General features: G+C 46.9%; 1 protein-coding gene across 1 annotated transcript; it reads right to left on the reverse strand.

Moving 5' to 3' along the window:
* Positions 1 to 12,131: 12,131 nt before the first annotated feature.
* LOC123765652 (caprin-2) lies at positions 12,132 to 13,585 on the reverse strand. Its single transcript, XM_045754335.2, has 5 exons — positions 13,447 to 13,585; positions 12,842 to 13,158; positions 12,675 to 12,747; positions 12,468 to 12,586; positions 12,132 to 12,387 (listed from the first exon to the last, which is right to left on the reverse strand). The coding sequence occupies exons 2-5, from the start codon at positions 13,156 to 13,158 to the stop codon at positions 12,186 to 12,188; spliced, it is 711 nt and encodes a 236-aa protein (XP_045610291.2). The 5' UTR covers positions 13,447 to 13,585; the 3' UTR covers positions 12,132 to 12,185.
* Between the last annotated feature and the right edge of the window lie 8,660 nt (positions 13,586 to 22,245).

Below are 22,245 nucleotides of genomic sequence, written 5' to 3' on the forward strand. Positions count from 1 at the left end.
GCTATCACTTCCTTATGTCCGGTCGTGATGGTCAAGCGGATTAAGGCGTCCCTGTACATACCAGTTGTGGGAGTATGGGTTCGAGTCACTTCTGGGGTGTGAGTTTTCAGTTGTATATAGTCCTGGGGACCATTCAGGCTTGTTTGCATATATATATATATATATATATATATATATATATATATATATATATATATATATATATATATATATATATATATATATATATATGCGAACAAGCCTGAATGGTCCCCAGGACTATATGCGAATGAAAACTCACACCCCAGAAGTGACTCGAACCCATACTCCCAGAAGCAACGCAACTGGTAACTACAGGGCGCCTTAATCCGCTTGACCATCACGGCCGTCAAAAGGAAGTGATAGCCGAGGCTATTTGAGCCACTTCCCCGACGGCAACTCGGATGGTAATCTTGGGCATAGCATTTCACCAAATCACCTCATTCTTTGGGGCACACGTGAGGAACACAAATGCGAACAAGCCTGAATGGTCCCCAGGACTATATGCGAATGAAAACTCACACCCCAGAAGTGACTCGAACCCATACTCCCAGAAGCAACGCAACTGGTAACTACAGGGCGCCTTAATCCGCTTGACCATCACGGCCGTCAAAAGGAAGTGATAGCCGAGGCTATTTGAGCCACTTCCCCGACGGCAACTCGGATGGTAATAGTCCTGGGGACCATTCAGGCTTGTTCGCATTTGTGTTCCTCACGTGTGCCCCAAAGAATGAGGTGATTTGGTGAAATGCTATGCCCAAGATTACCATCCGAGTTGCCGTCGGGGAAGTGGCTCAAATAGCCTTGGCTATCACTTCCTTTTGACGGCCGTGATGGTCAAGCGGATTAAGGCGCCCTGTAGTTACCAGTTGCGTTGCTTCTGGGAGTATGGGTTCGAGTCACTTCTGGGGTGTGAGTTTTCATTCGCATATAGTCCTGGGGACCATTCAGGCTTGTTCGCATTTGTGTTCCTCACGTGTGCCCCAAAGAATGAGGTGATTTGGTGAAATGCTATGCCCAAGATTACCATCCGAGTTGCCGTCGGGGAAGTGGCTCAAATAGCCTCGGCTATCACTTCCTTTTGACGGCCGTGATGGTCAAGCGGATTAAGGCGCCCTGTAGTTACCAGTTGCGTTGCTTCTGGGAGTATGGGTTCGAGTCACTTCTGGGGTGTGAGTTTTCATTCGCATATAGTCCTGGGGACCATTCAGGCTTGTTCGCATTTGTGTTCCTCACGTGTGCCCCAAAGAATGAGGTGATTTGGTGAAATGCTATGCCCAAGATTACCATCCGAGTTGCCGTCGGGGAAGTGGCTCAAATAGCCTCGGCTATCACTTCCTTTTGACGGCCGTGATGGTCAAGCGGATTAAGGCGCCCTGTAGTTACCAGTTGCGTTGCTTCTGGGAGTATGGGTTCGAGTCACTTCTGGGGTGTGAGTTTTTATTCATATATATATATATATATATATATATATGTCGTACCTAGTAGCCAGAACTCACTTCTCAGCCTACTATTCAAGGCCCGATTTGCCTAATATGCCAAGTTTTCCTGAATTAATATATTTACTATAATTTTTTTCTTATGAAATGATAAAGCAACCCTTTTCTCTATGTATGAGGTCAATTTTTTTTATTGGAGTTAAAATTAACGTAGATATATGACCGAACCTAACCAACCCTACCTAACCTAACCTAACCTATATTTATAGGTAAGGTTAGGTTAGGTAGCCAAAAAAAGCTAGGTTAGGTTAGGTTAGGTAGGTTAGGTAGACGAAAAAACATTAATTCATGAAAACTTGGCTTATTATATATATATATATATATATATATATATATATATATATATATATATATATATATACATATATATATATATACATATATATATATATATATATATATATATTTATATATATATATATTTATATATATATATATATATATATATATATATATATATATATATATATATATATATATATATATATATATATATATATATATATATATATATATATATATATATATATAATAATCTACGAGAGTTCAGGGCTCTCCGCTCCTGGCTAGTGATTACGTTGGGTGATTGCTGGTTTGCCCTGCTGGTGGTGGTTTGCCACTGACAGGGTGACGTTTGACTTAGCCATGGACACTTCTCGCCCCCCAGTGAAGAGGACATTGTTGGCTGGTCCGGCATTTACGGTGCCGGTGGACCATCCGTTGGTTGGTGTCGCCCTGGTGGACATGCTTCATGTGCAGCTGTCGGACCTAGTGGGCGTCCAGCTGCTTCAGGGCAACCGTGCTGTGGTCAAGTTCCGTCACCAGGCTGCCTTTCAAGCGTTTCTTGAGCGATGTGAGGGGCGTGTTTACCTTCTCCCTGATACTGCTGGTTCTGTTAAGGTGGTGAATCTTAGTGTCACCTTGACGTCTGTGGCGGTGCATGGTGCCCCCTTCGAATTTCAGGACGACTTTTTAACCTCCTGTTTTGAACGATTTGGGACAGAGTTAAGTGTTCGTTGGAACAAGGTCCTTGCAGGGCAATGTGTTGGTATGCTTGACGGCTCCCGCACCCTGACGATGCCGCTGAAGTGTAGTGTCCTGTCGTCGATGTCCGTGTTGGGTTACACGCTCCGCTGCCTGTATCGGGGTCAACCGGACACCTGTTATCGGTGTGGTCACGAGGGTCATCTGGCTGCAGCGTGCGACGTGGGAGCGACTGGGAGGGTGCATGTTTTTCGTGCGGAGGATTTTCCGCCCCCTATTGCGTTCTGACGGTTCTGAGGACGGAGTGGGCCTCGTGCCTGAGGCGCCTGATTGCCTGTCTGCTGCTCCACCTGTTGAGGCGAGTTCTACGGCCTGTACGACACCTCTGGTACCTGCTGTGACCCCTGGGGTTGTTGAGCCGGTGTGTGTGTGGGTGTTGGGCCGTCGCCTGCGCTGCGTGTTGTGCGGGATGTCCCGGTGGAGGTTCATGTCCCACCCCCGCCTGTGGATGTGGTACCGGCTCCCGGAGAAGCGTGTTCTGCTGTTTTGGAGGGGGGGGGGGGGGGCTTTGGCAGGGAGAGGTGCCTGCCGTGCCTGTGTGTGTTGGCGACTGTAGTTCTGCTCTTTCCATCCTTTTGCAGAAGCGTGCACGTCGGTATTCTGAGGCTGTTTTCCTGGATGATGTGGACAGTGCAGGCGATGTGGCCTCTGTGGACTCTTCGGACAGTGCGGGTGTGGATGTGAAGATGGTGGCTGTGCCTGCAGAGGGGCCTACTGGGAGTGGTGGTGTGCGGCCTGTTTCGAAGCGTTTGCGGTGGACTCGGGGTGTCTCCCCCCCCCCCTCGTGGTGTGCCTTGTGAGTAGGTGGAGGAGTATGATACTTCGGTGTCCCCTGCCGTGGATGTTGGTGCTGTGCGGGGCTCCAGCTACCTGTGCCCCCCCCCCCCTACCTGCGTCTCCTGCTGTTGGATCCCCACAGTGAGGGGTTGCCCCTGATGATCGGGACCTCGTCGTGGTGTTGTGGAAAGATGTGCGCCGGGGGGCCTCGGCTCCTGTGCCCTGTGCTGGGGTCGATGCCGCGCCTGCATTCCCCTGCGGTTTCCCCTCCTTCGTTGCCCCGGTCTGGGGGAAGCCTAGTCTCGACTGCTGGGGTCGTGCCCTGTGAGGGTCCGGTATTGGGCCCTTATCGGAATGACTGGGTGCTTCCGATCCCATGGTGCGCCTCAACTAACTGGGTGTCGGAAGTGAAGGAGTTTGTTTTTAGGGTGCCGGATAGGATGTCTCAGCCGAGGGCACCGCCTGGTGGCCATGTGTCCCCTGACCCGTGGGTGATTTGGGATGCGTACTGCTTGTGCTTTCCGATATACAAGTTTCCAGAGAAATATTAGTTAACGTCTTGCTCACACCGCTCCGCGGTGCGTAGGTCCGCTGCCGCCGTGAACTCGACATCCCGCCCTACGGTGTGGCGAGTCTCCCTCTAACGTCCACCTCTGTTTTCGTCGGTACTCCTCTCTCTACGGCCTGACACATCTAACACTTTTGACTTTCATCTCCTCAACGTCAATACGTCTTCTTACATCTGTCCTGGTGCAGTCATCGGGAGGGTAAACCCTTCATGCAAACTGCACCTATTTTCAAGAAAAATAACTTCAATTCTACGTTTATTCAACGATAATTCAACCTTCAATTACCATTGTACTTTATAACGAGTCACGGCACAAGTGCACCCATCACTTCCATTATCAAGGAAGAAACTCACTCAAGTAAAGCCTAATCGTGTGCCTGGTTCTCTTGCGAACCCATCGAGAAGGTGGAAGGTAATATTTAAGAGTAGCAGCCGGCGGTCAGACTACCTCCCAGCACCCCACTCTACAGAACCCCCATCATGGGGGGGGGAGGTTAAGGTATGCGGGTATACTCATGGGTAATACAGATAGTAGACAAAACGCTATACTGGATCGTCTTGGAGTGGCAGCCAAAGGACCGAGAGGGATACACGCAAGGCTAAATGACAATTTATCCGCAATAATTGATACATTTAAAATTTAATGAGAAAACTTCAATTATGAAGCTAATTACTGGCAACAGTTTTAAAAGTTGACCCCCTCCCCATCCGGCCCATTGGCGCTGTGAGGGGGCTTAGTAGATGGCTGTTGGAATGTGATGCTCCATGGGACAGTCCTCTGTCCTTTTGTGGCCTTGCACTCCTGCTGCTGTCTTCACTAATTGTGCCGGATCGCTTTTCCTTTTCCTTATGTTTCGTTTTTCTCCCCCCCTCTTCTCCTATCTGCTTGTCGTTTCCTGCCGACCTTTTGCTTGTTTTGGTTATTCCTTTGGACTTCTTCTATTTTGACGTCCGGGTGCCTGAGGAGGCATACTCTTGCACCTGTAGAACTGTAGTACCCAACGTCTCGAGCGAGGGGAACCTTTTATTGTCAATCCCCCTTTCGTCGCTGAACCCGATCTCGACGGACTGACGGTTCTTAAGGTGACGTTTGTGGGGCGTATACTTACGACGCACCCCTAGGGGGCCCCGGCATGATCGGCGATAGCTTCCTTTTGGGTGTCCTGCCTCTAATTGTGGCTCCATGGTGGGTATGGGGGCACATTCGTGGATTAATTTCTCTCTTCGTCTGTATGTCAATGAATGTTTCTGTTGTACCCTCTCAGGCTCGGGGGTGGGCGATAAAGCCCCTGAGTCGTCCTGTATTGGAAGATCGGGCTCTGTAGCCCCCGCTACATTGGACCCTGGCCTTGCTCCTCCTTTGGCCATCCTGACTTCTTCCCCCAGCTCCCCTCCCTCCTCTGTGGTTGGGTCGAGCCTCAAGCCCCCAGTGGTAACCACTTCGTCCCCTGGTGCGGCTAAGTCTCTCGTTGTGACTACTGCGCCTTTTAACCCCTCTCTCTCTGGGGGTTCTCAACGCCATCAGTGCCACGGCCGCACTCGCTCGATTCCTTCCCATACTGATGCGTATCAGGTCTTGTTTGATCCCGCTTCATGGGCCAAATACTTTGATCTCCTCCCTCTTGATTCTGCGCCTCCTGATGATTTCTCCCTCCATTGGCATCTGGTTGATTCCGTGGATGCCTCTGTTACCTTCAACCCACTCGTCTCGGTACACGTGTCGTTGCTGCTGCTTCTCAGGATGCAGCTTCCCGCTTGGCTGCCTTATCCTGCCTTGGCGAGATCCCTGTTTGGGTCTCAAAGAACGCTCGGTTGAATGCCAGTGTTGGCACTATTCTCCTCCTCCCGCCCCATGTTGCGACCGGTGTTCGGAATCTGCAGGACTGCCACGATGATATTCGGCATATCCTGGATGCCCAAGGCCATTCTGTCCTCCAGGTAGACTCGTTTACTCGTCCCCCTCGTGGTAGTCGCCGTCAACCCCTTCGGGTTGTGAAGATTATCTTTGATGGTAGGACCCTTCCACCCTCTGTCATTCTTGCTGGTGCCAGGTGCTCTGTCCAGGAGTATATTCCTTCTCCTCAGCTTTGTAACAAGTGCTGGAAGTTTGGACATGGTGCCCTCCGCTGCTCTGGGACTATCTCTCTCTGTGTGTGAGGGCGAAGGTCACTCTATGTCGGAGTGCACTTCTCCCCAGGCTCGTTGCCTCAACTGCGGTGAGGCCCATCCTACCTTCTCCCGTGCCTGTATCCATTACAAGCTTGAGGCAGCCGTCCTCAAGTTGGAGCACCGGGAGCGTTTAACTTTTCCTAAGGCGAAGCGCCAGGTTCGCCGACTCCCGCCTAACGCTGACGTCTCTTATGCTCGCATGTTGCGCTCTTCCTCTCCTCGTCCTTCCCGCCTTCCTCAGACTCTCAACCGTTTCCGGGCCTTGGACCCTGATACGCCCACTGCCCCCTATTCTGTTCCTTTGAGTTCTGTCCAGAAGGGTCCCCTCCTGGTCCTCTGCCTGGGATTCCCTTTCTTTCTACCCAGTCTGTCATGTCTCCTGTGTCTTCTTCCTCGTCTCCCTCCGATCCTCCTTCCCATCCTTCTCCTCCATCTATTGACTCTCCCCGCCGCCTGTCGGTGCAGGCTGATGTCCATGGCTCTCCTAACGGCCGTCGTGTGTGCTCTCGTTCAGCTTCTCCTGTTGAGACGCTGGAATCCGTTGCCCGGTACATAGTTGCTGGGACACTGGTCTCTTTACGTCAGAAGTGTAAGCCTGGCTCCTCTCCTTCCTCCTCCCCGGCGGGTAAAAAGGCTTCGCTTTCTTCCTCGGCCCTTACTACGGGCTCTATTGCTCCTTCCCCTTCCATTTCAGTGATTGCGCCCCCTGTTCCTGCTATGGAGGTTTCTTTGGCCCTCGCTTCCACCTCGGTTGCTGCCCTTGCTGAGGTGCGCTCCCCTCTTTCTACATCCCCTCTTCCTGCTGCTGTCCTTGACTGCTCCTCTCTGTTGTCTCCTCCTCTTCCTCCTCTGGACCCCGCCCGCCCACATCTGGTCTGATCTCCCGCTTCCTTCCCTCCGTCTATGCTCAGTTTACCCATGCCCCCTAACCCTGACTTTGCTGACCCAGATCCCGACCCTGATATTCTTTAATGTGCTATGTTGCTCTTTCGCCTTTGTTTCTTCCTTGTTCTCTGTTGTTGTCCTTTCTCGTCGATGTCTGTTCTTGAATGGAACGTTCGAAGTTATTACGCCAATTTCCTCGAACTCCAACTTCTGATTTCGCGATTTTCGCCCCTTTGTGTCTGTCTCCAGGAGCTGATGCTTGGTGCTCGTCCTGGTGACTTGCGTGGCTATTCCTTTCTCTCCTCCCCCCCCCCCCAGCTGTTGCTGGGGCTCCTAATTCTTCTGTTCTCTTGATTCGCTCTGATGTTCCCTTTGTCCCCTTACCTTTTCCTTCACCTCTCCATTGTTCTGCTGCTCGTATCTTTGTAGGGAAATGGTACACAGTTTGTTCCATTTATCTCCCCCCGAGTGTCCCGCTTACTCTTCCTGATCTGAAACTCCTACTGGACTCCTTGCCGGAGCCTGTGCTCCTGCTAGGTGATTTCAATTGTCATCATTCTCTTTGGGGTGATGTTCTGACGAATACCCGATGTCGCCTTCTTGAGCTGGTTATCCTCTCTGCTCCCCTGTCTCTTCTGAATTCTGGTGAGCCCACTCATTTGGACTCCCGGACTGGCACCCTTTCCTGTCTTGATCTTTCTCTTTGCTCTTCTTCTCTTTATTTAGATTTCACATGGCAGGTTCTTGATGACCTCTGTGGCAGTGACCATTTCCCCATCCTTGTTTCCTTTTTCTCTTTCGCCCTTCCCTCTCCTTCCCTAGGTGGCAGTTTGCTAAAGCGGACTGGAACCTATTTACCCTCGGTGCTGCTCTCTCTGACCTCTCCCTTGTGCTCTCCTCCTTTTTCATGACACTGTCTTCAACGCTGCCCTCTGTTCTATTCCTCGCTCTTCTCTCGGGGTCCACGCTAGAGCGTTCCCTGGTGGAATGCAGACTGTGCTCGGGCTGTCCGCTGTAAGCATGCAGCTTGGAAGAGGCACCACCGTCTGCAGACGGCCGATTATTTTCTTTTCTTTCGGAAAGCGAGTGCGGTGGCCCATAGGGCCATCCGTACGGCTAAACGTGAATGTTGGGCATCTTATGTCTCCACCATTACGTCCGAAACTCCTCTGCCACAGATCTGGAGGCGTATACACAAGATAGCGGGTAAGTTCGTTTCCGATGTTTCATCGGTCCTTCACCTCCATAGTACTCTTGTGGCGGACCCGTTGCAGGTCGCTACCGAACTGGGTTCCCACTTTTCTTCTGTTTGCTCTAGTCTTCATCTTCCCCAATCTTTCCTTCTTCGTAAACCTGTCCTTTAGTCTCGTCCTTCAGATTTCTGCACTCGTCTTCGACTTCCCTATAACGATCCCTTTTATCTCTCTGAACTTCGTTCTGCCCTGGCCCTCTGCGGTTCTACGGCGGCGGGCTCCGATGGTGTTCATTATGAGATGCTTCGCCATCTCCCTCCGTGCACGTCTCAGTATTTACTGAGTCTGTATAATCGGATCTGGGAATCGTCGTCAGTCCCTGAGGACTGGCTCGATGCCGTTGTCCTCCCTGTTCACAAACCAGGGTCTCTGGGAACTTCCCTTAAGGACTTTCGCCCTATTGCCCTCACAAGTTGTGTCTGCAAGCTCTTTGAACGTACGGTTAATGCTCGTCTGATGTGGTTCCTGGAACACCATCACCTCCTCTCCGCTTCTTAATTTGGTTTCCGCAAGTGCTGCAGCACGACAGATGTCCTAATGAACTTGGAGTCTATATTCGTACTGCTTTTGCTGTGACGACCTCCGTTGTTGCCGTCCTTTTTGACCTGGAAAAGGCTTACGACACCACTTGGCGGTATCATATTCTATCCCAGCTTCATTCCTTTGGCCTTCGTGGTCATCTCCCTCTTTCTCTGCAGCTTCCTCTCTCGTCGTTCCTTTCGGGTGCACCTTGGTACCGCTCTCTCTGCCTGTTTTCAGCAATACGAAGGTGTGCTCCAGGATAGTGTTCTGAGCACTACTCTTTTTCTGGTTGCCCTCAATGGTCTTCTTTCCTCTCTTCCTTCAGGCGTCTTCTCCGCTCTCTATGTCGATAATCTTATGCTTTGCTGTCAGAGTGATGACTCGCCTCTCCTTCAGCGCCGGCTTCAACTTGCGATTGATGACGTGTCGTCTTGGGCCACCGATCATGGCTTCAAGTGTTCTACTTCTAAGACTTGTTCCATGACTTTTACTCGGAAACGGGTCGTTCTTCGTCCCTCTTTGTCACTTTATGGCCATCCCCTTGAGTACAAAGATTTCGCGAAACTTTTTGGGATATTCCTAGACACTCGTTTGTCTTGGTCTCCCCATATCTCTTGCCTCTGTGTTGAGTGCTCTAATGTCCTTACCCTAGTTCAGGTATTGTCCCATACTTCTTGGGGAGCGGATAAGCGCGCACTTCTTGCTTTACATTCCTCTCTCGTCCTGTCTAAGCTGGATTATGGTCGAGCTTACGAATAAGCTTATGCTTACTCGTCTGCTTCTCCTTCTACTCTTCGCCGTCTTGATGCTTTGCACCATACTGGGTTGCGCCTCAGTTCTGGTGCCTTTTGTTCGACTCCCGTCCTTAGCTTGTATGTTGACACTGGCTTCCTGTCTCTCTAGGACCGCCGTGATCGCTACTGTCTTCGCTATCTTGCGCGGTCCTTGCAACATCCTTCCTCTCGCCTCTGTCGTGCTTTAACCTTTACCCCCCCCTGCGGTTCCTGTTCCTCTTCACCACCTCCCTCTTTCTGTCCGGTTATCTCGCTTACAGGATTCACTTTCCGTTCGTATTTCTAATGTTTCTCCTCGTGTTCCTCCTTTGCCCCCGCGGAGTCCCCCTTCCGTGGTTTTGTACATCCTTGACCCGCATCACTAAAGCTTTTACCCCTCCTACGGTTCTAAAACGCTTTTTCTTCTCATTCCCGCTCCGTTTCTGTCTTCACCTTTGGGTCTAAGTCTGCGGACGGTGTTGGCTACTCTGTTTTTCCTGATCGCACTTATACGAGTCGCTTATCTCCGGAGACTAGCATCTTCACAGCGGTGCTTTATGCTATTCTCTATGCTCTTCGTCTCCTGCTTTCTCGTTGTCAGTCTACCTTTGTAGTTGCTGTTGACTCTTAGTGCCCTCATGGCTCTCGGGTCCTTTAATCTGGTTCATCCAGTAGTTGTGGAGATCCAGCATTGGCTGTTTCTTGTCCACAGTAAATTTAAGTCGGTCGAGTTTTGTTGGGTTCCCAGCCATATTGTTGTGTCTTTAAAATGAGCGTGCGGATGCTGCCGCCAAGGAAGCTGTCCGCTTTTGTCCCATCTCTCGTAAAGGTATTCCATATTCCTACTTTTACCCGGTTATCCATTCCTCCATCTTTACCCATTAGCAGGCTTCTTGGTCGCCTGTTACTGGTAGCAAACTACGTTCTCTTAAATGTTTTGCTTCCTCATGGCCGTCCGCCTACCACCGTAACCGGTGATGGGAAACAGCTCTGGCGAGGTTGCGTATTGGCCATACTCACTTAACCCAAGGTCACTTGGAGCGCCGCCCTGCTCCTTATTGTCCTAATGGCATTGTCCCTTACGGTCGTGCATGTCCTTGGATGTCCTGACTTCCAGGACGAGCGTGTGTCTTTCTTTCCGACCGCCCCTTGCGGTCACCTGTCCCTCAATAGAATTCTTGGCGACATACTTTAGATATCGTTCGCCTTATCGTTTTTCTTCTCTTATTGGCATCCTTGTTGATATTTAGCGCCCTCTATTCAACACATATGATGGTGCTACATTGCCTTCCCGGTTTGGTGCCTTTTGATAATTACTTTAATAGTTGAAATTATTTACCTTGGGGGGGGGGGGGGGGGGGGGTAGTTATGTTTATTCAGATTAAGTTTGATAAATAATTGTTCTACCACGAATCTTTTAGTGAAAACTGAAAGTTATTTTAAAATTTAACATTGCCCAACACCAAGAAAGTTTGTTCAAGTCGACACTTTCATAGATACTTAAGTTTATACAAATTAGCTGCAGCAGCAGCAGCAGCCGAATAAGAGCCAAGGTTGATGAAGTAGTGTCACAGGCGTTCCACAACTTTAAATTATCCGGTAAAAAAATCCCTGTAATGCCCACAACCCAAGTTCGATCATGAAGGCTAAACGAATCCTTGTTAGTCGTTCCTCGAACACTTCGCCTGGGGATGGTTTGGTGGGGGGGGGGGGGGGGGGGGGAAGGGAGAGAGGGAGAGTTAATAGTTCGCTCCCCGAGGGGATAACTGCAAGAAGGATTTCAAGTCTAGTCAGTCAATGTGGAATATCCCCCCCCCTTCTCACAGCAAACAAGTTTTGCATCACGTTTAGCGATTATTGTCTAGCCCCCCCCCCCCCGAAACCTTTAAAACAGAATCCACTTTGCCGAGAGCAGAGCCCACCCCTTCAAGTGGACAACCTACAGCACCGGGATTTTTTTTTTTTTTTTTTTTTTTTTTTTTTTTACTGGGAGGAAAGGAGGAGAATGGCGGGTCTTGCTTTAAGCAAATTGCAATGTGTAGTAAAAAAAAAAAAAACCCACTCCCCCTCGTGCTTAACTCCCCCTCCCCGCTTTCAGACAAAACCTACCGCCAAAAAAACTACCCCTACCCCCCTCTAAACGAGAGTGCCACTTCGGAGGGTTGCCCGCCGATCGAAGCCTCCAGGTGCGAGTCCCTGGTGACGTCCCGGGAGTGGCTGGAGTATTCCCCGAAGCATCCAAGACCAACGCGTGTGCCCGCACTCCCCCGACCATGTTTAGCCTTTTAACGTTACACTTCTACACCGTTTATGCTAGTTTTAGCTTTACCACAATACAGTGTAGAGTTTAATACTTTAAATATAGGGGGAAGAGATATTTATTTTATCACTTGAGGAAAGTTAGACATTTCAATTAAATATATCTTGAAATATATAGACGAGGCCGTGGGGGGGGGGGGGGGGGGAAGTCGAGCTATAGAACTACAGCTTCAGAGCTGTACAAGATTTACTTCGCCTATAATCAATATACTTGCTGTAGATTATAGCAATTAAATAAAACTGGGGAGCCTAAAAGTTATTTTTTTGCGTTCTTAGCGTTAGACATGAAGCTTAAAAATTCAAGATCACTTGCAAGCTTTATTCAGGAAATATCAAAAAATACATTTTTATGCACTATTTACACACTAGAGAGGAGGAAGCCAGTGAAGGAAGTGTACGACTCGTTGCCGGGGTGTTCATATATGGCGCCCTGATGCAGCTCTAAAGAGATCTTATCCATCGCCTTCAACGCCAAGACGACAGAATTGGAGCCAACTTCAAAAGTAGTTAGAGTTCCATATGCCGTCACCTTGGGCATACCATTCAGTGTCAAAGACATCCTGGGTAGGAATAATCAAGTTAGTCGTAGTCAAAGAAATAATTAAGAAATGCCAAAAAAAATGTACAATCATTAACTCACGTGAAGTCGCTGGCATTCGCTCCTATAGCGTGGAATATGAAGAAGTAATGTCCGTCATAGGGAGCAACAAATTCGCTTACTGCTGGATCCCATCCGGCTCCTGCGTTTGTCAAGACGTCCTGTGGGTAAAGTTTAAACAATTTCTGAACTATACACACCAAGGTATCTACTAGGTAATCTAAAAACAAAGTTAAGCGTCCTGCTTACCCTGAAGTGAATGTGAGCGAAGGCACTAAGTCTTTCTGTAGCTTTCGTCACACAAAAGGCCACTCTGCGACCACTGGGGAAAAATACGATGATTAGCTATCAAGAAGCCTGTAATGCATGTACTGAACATACAAGGTCAATACGGCACGAAAAACTAATCTACTCACGCAGTTACTGGGGTAGACAGAACTGAAGAACCGTCCGCTGACGCTTGCCTGACCTTCACAGTGTGGGGAGGTTTGGAAGTATCCGTCTTATTTGATGTGATATTTGTAGATGCAGTCAAGTTTACAGCGCGTGATGCTGTGGTAGCATTTACGGTTGCTTTTCCAAGGTGGGCAAGCTTCGTGGGTTTCACAACGGTAGTATTTAAAACCTCGGAAGTTACAGATTTTGTTAATGTAGCAGGAATGGCAGTAGTGTGGTGTACACAAAGATGGATCACGGCCAGGAACGCCAGCATCACGTAGTTGCTTCTCTGCATCTATTAATGTAACCCAACATACACCCATAACAAATCTTATAAATAATTTTACGAAAATTATAAGTATAAGTGATAAAATTTGACCATTGCGAATATATTTAGTAATAAGTAGTTCAACAGTTAACTTATCTAGAACCGTTTTATGTAGTATAATAAAACTTAACTTTTATAATTAAAGGAGCAACGTTCGTGAGAATAAACGCTTACCTCTCTTAATCAAGAGTTAATTTACCTACTCCAACCAATCACTGTATTCCTAATACCACGAACGTAATCATTTACACTTACTATCACTACCAAGTAGAACCTTCTCACACGAAGCAATAAATAGAGGAAATCTTACACCAAACACTCCTCACGGAAATAAGAGTCAGAATAATCAAACGGCCAGGAGTGTCAACCCTTGTAAGCTCGTAAGGGTTGACACTCGTAAGGGTTGCATAGCCATCAGACAGGAATCTTCAGTACGTCACTCCGCCAAGCGGGCGGCTGGAGTCAACAACGCCACCTGTTGACAGAACTGACAATTAAGATTAACAGAATAATATTTCATTAAATTTTCTAAGGTAATTTATATATATATATATATATATATATATATATATATATATATATATATATATATATATATATATATATATATATATATATATATATATATATATATATATATATATATATATATATATATATATATATATATATATATATATATATATATATATATATATATATATATATATATATATATATATATATATATATATATATATATATATATATATATATATATATATATATATATATATATATATATATATATATATATATATATATATATATATATATATATATATATAATCCAAGACCAAGTATGACAATCAGCGACAGCAGAAAATTAGGTACCTATGTCAGCAAGGAAATCGAAGAGGGCAATAAAGTCGGGGCACTCAGGTTGATCACAAGTGAGGAAAATTTTTTGCCCCGGGATGAAACCACAGCCCAAGCACTGAGAAAAAAAACACCCCCTCAGGGCCGTAGGTGGACCTCCCCCGCAGGTCAGGGTCCCCATTAACCAGGAACCGCTCGTCCTCCGAGAATCAGAGGTTTATAGAGCTATCATTTCATTTCCCCCGGGCGCCTCGGGAGGCTACACAGGGGTAAGACCTCAACATGTGAAGGAAATGGGGAAATAAAAACAAAATAAAATCCAGCCCATCAACCGTGAAAAGCTCAGTCCCCCAGGGTACTGTGCTTGCTCCAGTACAGTCCCCCAGGGTACTGTGCTTGCTCCAGTACAGTCCCCCAGGGTACTGTGCTTGCTCCAGTACAGTCCCCCAGGGTACTGTGCTTGCTCCAGTACAGTCCCCCAGGGTACTGTGCTCGCTCCAGTACTTTTTCTCATCCTCATATCGGACATAGACAAGAACACAACCTATAGCACTGTATCATCCTTTGCAGATGACACTAGGATCTTCATGAGAGTTGGCAACATAGAGGACACGGCAAACCTCCAATCAGATGTAGATCAGGTCTTTCTATGGGCTACAGAAAATAATATGGTGTTTAACGAGGATAAGTTCCAGCTCATGCGCTACGGAAAAATTCAAAATATAAAAACAGAAACCAAGTACAAAACTCAGGCAAATCATAACATAGAACGAAAAGGCAATGTAAAGGACCTGGGTGTACTCATGTCGGAAGACCTTACCTTTAAAGAACACAATAAAGTAGCCGTCACAACTGCAAGAAAAATGACAGGTTGGATAACAAGAACTTTTCACACTAGAGATGCGATACCGATGATGATACTTTTCAAAACGCTTGTGCTCTCTAGAGTGGAGTACTGCTGCACAATGACAGCCCCTTTCAAAGCTGGAGAAATTGCTGACCAGGAGAGCGTGCAGAGATCCTTTACTGCTAGAATCCACTCAGTAAAACATCTAACCTACTGAGACCGACTAAAGAGCCTAAATCTGTACTCCCTTGAGCGCAGGCGGGAGAGATACATAATAATTTACTCGTGGAAAATAATTGAGGGGCTGGTCCCAAACCTGATCACAGAAATAACATCACATGAGATCAGAAGACATGGCAGAATGTGCAGAATACTCCCATTGAAAAGCAGAGGTGCAACAGGTACTCTGAGAGAGAACTCTATCAACATCAGAGGCCCGAGACTGTTCAACACGCTTCCACTACACATAAGGGGCATAACTGGCCGACCCCTCACAGTGTTCAAGAGAGAACTGGATAAGCACCTCCAAAGGATACCTGATCAACCAGGCTGTGACTCATACGTCAGGCTGCGAGCAGCCGCGTCTAACAGCCTGGTTGATCAGTCCAGCAACCAGGAGGCCTGGTCGACGACCGGGCCGCGGGGACACTAAGCCCCAGAAGCACCTTAAGGTAACCTCAAGGTAGGTAAGGTAACCCTGTTCTTGGCCCAGCTGCAGAAGCGCTCCTGACAGAAATCACAACGTTTGTCAACAACTGCCTCGCCGGGTTAATCCCTGTTGAAATCAAACCATTCTTCTTTGGTGCATCCCTATGTGCCCTGAAAAGAAGGGGGAGGCATCAGACCCATTGCCGTTGGTAATACCCTTTGCCACCTAGTTGCAAGGGCTGCTATCAGAAGTATCTGAATGGAAGCAGCCACCATGCTGCAACCCAACCAGCTGGGGTTTAGAATTTCCGAAGGCTGTGAAGCAGCGGCCCATGCTGCACGAACCTACATTAGCTTTCTTACTGAAGACCAGGCTGTAGTAAAATTAGATTTTAAAAACGCTTTCAACTCGGTCAAAAGGGATGCAGTCCAGGAACATTGCCGAAGCATTCTCCCGTTTGTGTCAGCAGGCTACAGCAAAGACTCAACCCTCCTGTTTGGCAAACGTGAAGTCACCTCAGCAGAAGGAGTTCAACAGGGAGACCCACTTGCACCCTTCCTCTTTTGCATAGCGGTTCGAGAAATTACAACCTGACTGTCCAGTGAGCTCAAAATCTGGTTCCTGGATGATGGCACTCTGGCAGGCACACAAGACTCCTTGCTGGAAAACCTGCAGCTGGTGAAGACACTGGGGGAGACCATGGGTCTCATTCTTAAACCCTCCAAGTGCGAAATTATTGCATCCAGTGAGGTAATTATTAGAGCAGTGAAATTAGTTTTACCAGAAGCCTCAGTCATTAAACCCACCAACAGCACACTGCTTGGAGCACCTCTGGGCCACAATGCCATTGCTGCAGTCCTTGACGAAAAGTTTAGAGACCTAAAGAGGATGGAAGCGAGAATAGGGAACTTGGACTCCTATGATGCCCTCTACCTTCTCACAAAGTGCCTTACCTTGCCCTGGCTAACATACTTCTTAAGGTGTGCACCCACTTTTGGCAACCCACTTCTAAATCAATATGATGAGCTCCTCAGGTCAATATTCAGGAAGGCGCTCAACCTAGATTTAGATGACAGTCAGTGGGACCAAGCAACACTACCAGTGAGATTTGGGGGGATAGGCATATGAAAGGCCACTGAGGTAGCACTTCTAGCATTCTTATCCTCATGTACAGCAGCCAACGAATTGTGTAGTACTGCTTGTGTAGTACTGAAGTCAATATAGGTATTGGCTAAAGTTGAAATGCAAGTGTAGTCCCACACCAACTGTTTACCTTCTTCCAGGGGTTCACCGTGATTCCAACTGGGTGACCAACAGGCTCATCACAGTTGCGGGACATTAGGTAACGGGGCTCTCTCTCTGCTGGACAACCGGCTGTGGTAAGGCTTCTCTTCATAATGTCGTTAACCTCGCCGTGTCTTGCATGCCATCCTCCTGTTCTTTAACAAAGAAGGCCATGCCGTCCGTAGTTGTCGGCCTCTGCCTCGCCGCAAATACACCTGTATTCAGTGTGGATTGGGGCAGCGAGGCAGAGAGCCACAGCAATTCGGAGGGCCTGCGGTGTGAGACGGGTGCCGGTTGCTGACATTGGGATTGCTAATAGGAAATCACCTGCATGTGGAGCTGCTACAGCTCTAAGTCGGGCCGTGTCATGTGGTGTTGTCGCAGCTTCTAGCAAAGTCACAGCTTTTTTGTCGGCAATGGGGCGATCCCAGCTGGATTGCTTATGGGCTTCAGAAGGCGGTGGTTGGGGTGCTGGTCCTGCGAGAGAGACCCATTTGGTTGTGCAGTCTGTGAAGCTGGGATCATGTACCCCTGCCTGTTGAACTAGGTACTCAGGTAGGATTTCCTTCACCAAGTTGTCAGACCCCACTGAAAAGGACAGGAACGCTGGTACAGCAATTTGTGTTGGTGTGTGCACGCCAAGGCCCCCGAGTCTGACAGTAAGGGAGGCCTGTTTCCACTGTGAGTCGCTGAGGGAAAGATTGAGGGCTTTTTCTAGTGTTGATTTCAGCAAGCTGTCGTACTCTTCTAATTTAATATTGTTGAAAGATGGCGAACATCTTAGAAAGTAGTTCAGCCTGGGGAGGAACAAGCATCTGATGATGAGGTAAAGTGCATCATGAGCATTAATGTCTTCAATCCTCTCGTTCATCCTCTTCAGGTCAGTGATCTTCTTACCAAGGACCCCGTCGATGGCATTCCTTCCAAGAGGAGCACCTAGGAGTTTGCTGCCTCAGGGTTGGTTGTATGAATGTCAGGCAAAATAACCTTTATTTGCTCTATTATGTGCTGGTTGATGGAGGTTATTTCGCACTTGGAAGGGTTCAGGGTAAGGCCTAGGCTTGCTCCTTGCTCCTGAATTAATCTTATGTCGTCCAAGAGTGAGGCTGGGGAGCCGGCTAGAGTACCATCGTCCAAAAACAAATATTGAGCTCACTGGACAGGTTATTGGTGACTTCCTTGATGACTAGGTAGAAAAGAAAAGGAGCAAGGGGGTCACCCTGTTGGACACCTTGTGATTCAATTTCATGTTCCCCAAAAAACAGAGTTTATATATATATATATATATATATATATATATATATATATATATATATATATATATATATATATATATTTATATATATATATATATATATATATATATATATATATATATATATATATATATATATATATATATATATATATATATATATATATATATATATATATATGTGCTTGGGTGCTGCAACAACACAACACGACATTGCTCGCCTCACAGCAGTAGCAGCATTACATGCAGGGGATTTCCTGTTAGCAACCCCAATGTCGGCAACTGGCACGCGTCTCACACCACATCACTACTTGTGTTTTGTGTGTCTTCCCATTACCTTACAACAGACGAAAGCTCCAGCTTTTCTTTTTTTTCTATATTGTGACGAGGCCCTGCCCCTAGCTTTTGAAACAGCCGAACACCAACGCTTTACCGTCACAATATATATATATATATATATATATATATATATATATATATATATATATATATATATATATATATATATATATATATATATATATATATATATATATAAGTAAGATTAATAATTCTAACACGAATTTTCTCAATCTTTCGTACATTTCTTTTCACTGCTGGTGGTAATTCAAAAATCAATTCTCCAAAATTAATTTTTATTTCTAGTCTGACGCGACACTTGAGCGCGTTTCGTAAAACTTATTACATTTTCAAAGACTTTAGTTTACACATACACAACTGAATAGAACTTACACATCTCCGATTTGTTTATATCTACATTTGAGTGAGGTGGATGGGGTGAGGTGGTATTAATAGGGTATTAAATTCATCAACACAAGACAGAACACGAAACAATGGGTATTGAATCTAAGTGATTGTAGAAAGCCTATTGGTCCATATTTCTTGATGCTTCTATATTGGAGCGGAGTCTTGAGGTGGGTAGAATATAGTTGTGCATTAATTGGGTGTTGATTGCTGGTGTTGACTTCTTAATGTGTAGTGCCTCGCAAACGTCAAGCCGTCTGTTATCGCTGTATCTATCGATGATTTCTGTGTTGTTTACTAGGATTTCTCTGGCGATGGTTTGGTTGTGGGAAGAGATTATATGTTCCTTAATGGAGCCCTGTTGCTTATGCATCGTTAAACGCCTAGAAAGAGATGTGGTTTTCTTGCCTATATACTGGGTTATTTGGAGCTTACAGTCCCCAAGAGGGCATTTGAAGGCATAGACGACGTTGGTCTCTTTTAAAGCGTTTTGCTTTGTGTCTGGAGAGTTTCTCATGAGCAGGCTGGCCGTTTTTCTGGTTTTATAGTAAATCGTCAGTTGTATCCTCTGATTTTTGTCTGTAGGGATAACGTTTCTATTAACAATATCTTTCAGGACCCTTTCCTCCGTTTTATGAGCTGTGGAAAAGAAGTTCCTGTAAAATAGTCTAATAGGGGGTATAGGTGTTGTGTTAGTTGTCTCTTCAGAGGTTGCATGGCGTTTCACTTTCCTTCTTATGATGTCTTCGACGAAACCATTGGAGAAGCCGTTGTTGACTAGGACCTGCCTTACCCTACAAAGTTCTTCGTCGACTTGCTTCCATTCTGAGCTGTGGCTGAGAGCACGGTCGACATATGCGTTAACAACACTCCTCTTGTACCTGTCTGGGCAGTCGCTGTTGGCATTTAGGCACATTCCTATGTTCGTTTCCTTAGTGTAGACTGCAGTGTGGAAACCTCCGCTCTTTTCCATGACTGTTACATCTAGAAAGGGCAGCTTCCCATCCTTTTCCATCTCTTAAGTGAAACGCAGCACGGAACTCTGCTCAAATGCCTCCTGCAGGTACCTGATGTCAGACATCTTGACATCAGTGTTTTTCAAGAGATCCATAACCTTTAAGCACCTTTTTGCATTATTATTTTTGTATCAACCCATGTATATCTTGTAACCATCAAATGCATAATAAAGCATATATATATATATATATATATATATATATATATATATATATATATATATATATATATATATATATATATATATATATATATATATATATATATTTATATAACTGAAAACTCACACCTTAGAAGTGACTCGAACCCATACTGCCTGGAGGAACGCAACTGATATATACAGGACGCCTTAATCCGCTTGACCATCACGACCGGACATAAGGAAGTGATTGCCGAAGCTATTTTAACCACTTCCCTGCCGGCACTCGGATGGTAATCTTGGGCATAGCATTTTATCAAATCTCCTCATTCTTTGGGGCACACGTGAGGAACACAAATGCGAACAAGCCTGAATGGTCCCCAGGACTATATGCAACTGAAAACTCACACCCCAGAAGGGACTCGAACCCATACTGCCAGGAGCATACTGGCTGTGGGTGTCGTAGTGGAAGTTAGTGCATCCCGGCTCTCGCACCTCAGCCTCCCCTGCTTGCCTCGTCTCCAGTTGAGTCTCCAGTTGTGTCTTCTGTGGTGTGTGGTCTCGTGACTCCAGACGTCGAGGTTGCGCCTCGGCATGTACTGTCTCCGGCAGCTGTCTTCGACCCGTGTTGATGTACACACTGTAATGTCTCCTGCAGTGTGTGGTCCTGTTCCCCGGGTTGTTGAGGCTGCGATGTTGAGTGATCGTGCGCTTCGGGGAGTTGTGCGAACAACCATCGGTTCTGCTACGGTGCTTCCTAGCGGGGGTGATAGTTCCGACGATCTGCGACCTGCGTCCAAGCGTTCGCGGCGAGCTTTGAGTCTGTCTCCGCCTCGTGATCAGGCCTGGGCCGACGTCAGGGAATTTGAGGGCTCCGGAAGTTCGTCTTCTGTGGATGGTGATGTGTGCGACGCTGTTGGAGTGCCTGCTGCTCCTATGGGCCGTGTTGCAGCGGTGATGGGTCCTGTGGTGGGATTGTCGCCTGGCCTTGGTCCGGTGTCTTCTCCGGCTGCCTCCGCATCACCAGTTGCAGGTTCCCCGAATTGGGAGTTGTGGCACCGGCCGAGATTTCGTGAGAGGGAGGGGACTTGGTGCTGGTTCTTAAAAATGCTTCTGTTCCGGCGGCCTCCGTGCCTCTTGCGTCTATGTCTGCCTTTCGCGCTTTTGCCCTCTGCTCAGCGGTCCTTTGTTACTCCGTCCCCTGTGGTGTCGGCCCTTGCACCATCGCCCTCTGTGATTGCATCCCCTGCGACTCCGCCCGCTATGTTGCCGGCCTGTGTCCGGCCGACTCCTGTGCTTTAGTCCCGTGTGGTTCCACCGTCTGTATCAAAGCCCTCTGTGCGGCCTCTTCCCGTGCCTACCACCCCCGTGGTGGAGGGCGCCGAGCTGGATGTTCCTGACTTCATGTATCGATCGCGAGGATCACATAGTCACGTTAACTCGCCTACTGAATTGTGGGCACAGTGGGATGCCTACAGGAAGAAGTACCCGCATCGTTTCTATCCGGCTAAACAGGAAGATGATTAACTGTGTGTGTGGTTCTTGTTTTGTGTTGCTTTATTTATTTATTTGTTTTGATAAGCTATGTGATACGGGTTATTTGTTTTCCTGTTTTCTTACGTAGTTATTGCTGGATTATAATGCTATAGTGTTTTTTCTTTTTTTGACTGTATTTCATTGTTACCAATGTTGAAGATTCCATTTTGTGTTATGTATGAATTTTGTTTGTGTGTTTTCCTGTTCTACTGTTTGTCGGTGTGTTTCTGCTTTGTACATGTGAATGATGCTGATGATGTTTTCCTGTTTTGTTGTATTTGGGTTTCCAAAATTAAAAGAAAAAAAAAATAAACTATGGTAGGCAGACTGTACACTGTGCATCCCAATCAGGATGAATGCTTCTTTCTTCGCATGCTGTTGGTAAATGTGCCCGATCCAACGTCTTTCCAGCCATTGCGATTTGTCAATGGCGTAACACATGCCACTTTCTGTATTGCATGCTAAGCTCTGAATTTATTGGAGAACGACCTACACTGGGGTGAATGCATTAATGACTCGTCCAACACGTCACATCCAAATCAAATTCGTGCATTGTTTGCAATCATATTGACAGCCTGCTATTCTTCATCTCCAACAGAGTTATGGGAGAAATATAAATCGCACATGGCTGTAGATATTATCCGTCGAATAAGCAAGGAAAATTCAAATATGAATATGGATTTCACAGCAAAAATCTACAACGAAGTATTGATAATCAACGAAGA

The sequence above is a fragment of the Procambarus clarkii genome, chromosome 30 (assembly GCF_040958095.1).
Source record: "Procambarus clarkii isolate CNS0578487 chromosome 30, FALCON_Pclarkii_2.0, whole genome shotgun sequence".
NCBI classification, from domain to species: Eukaryota; Metazoa; Arthropoda; class Malacostraca; order Decapoda; family Cambaridae; genus Procambarus; species Procambarus clarkii.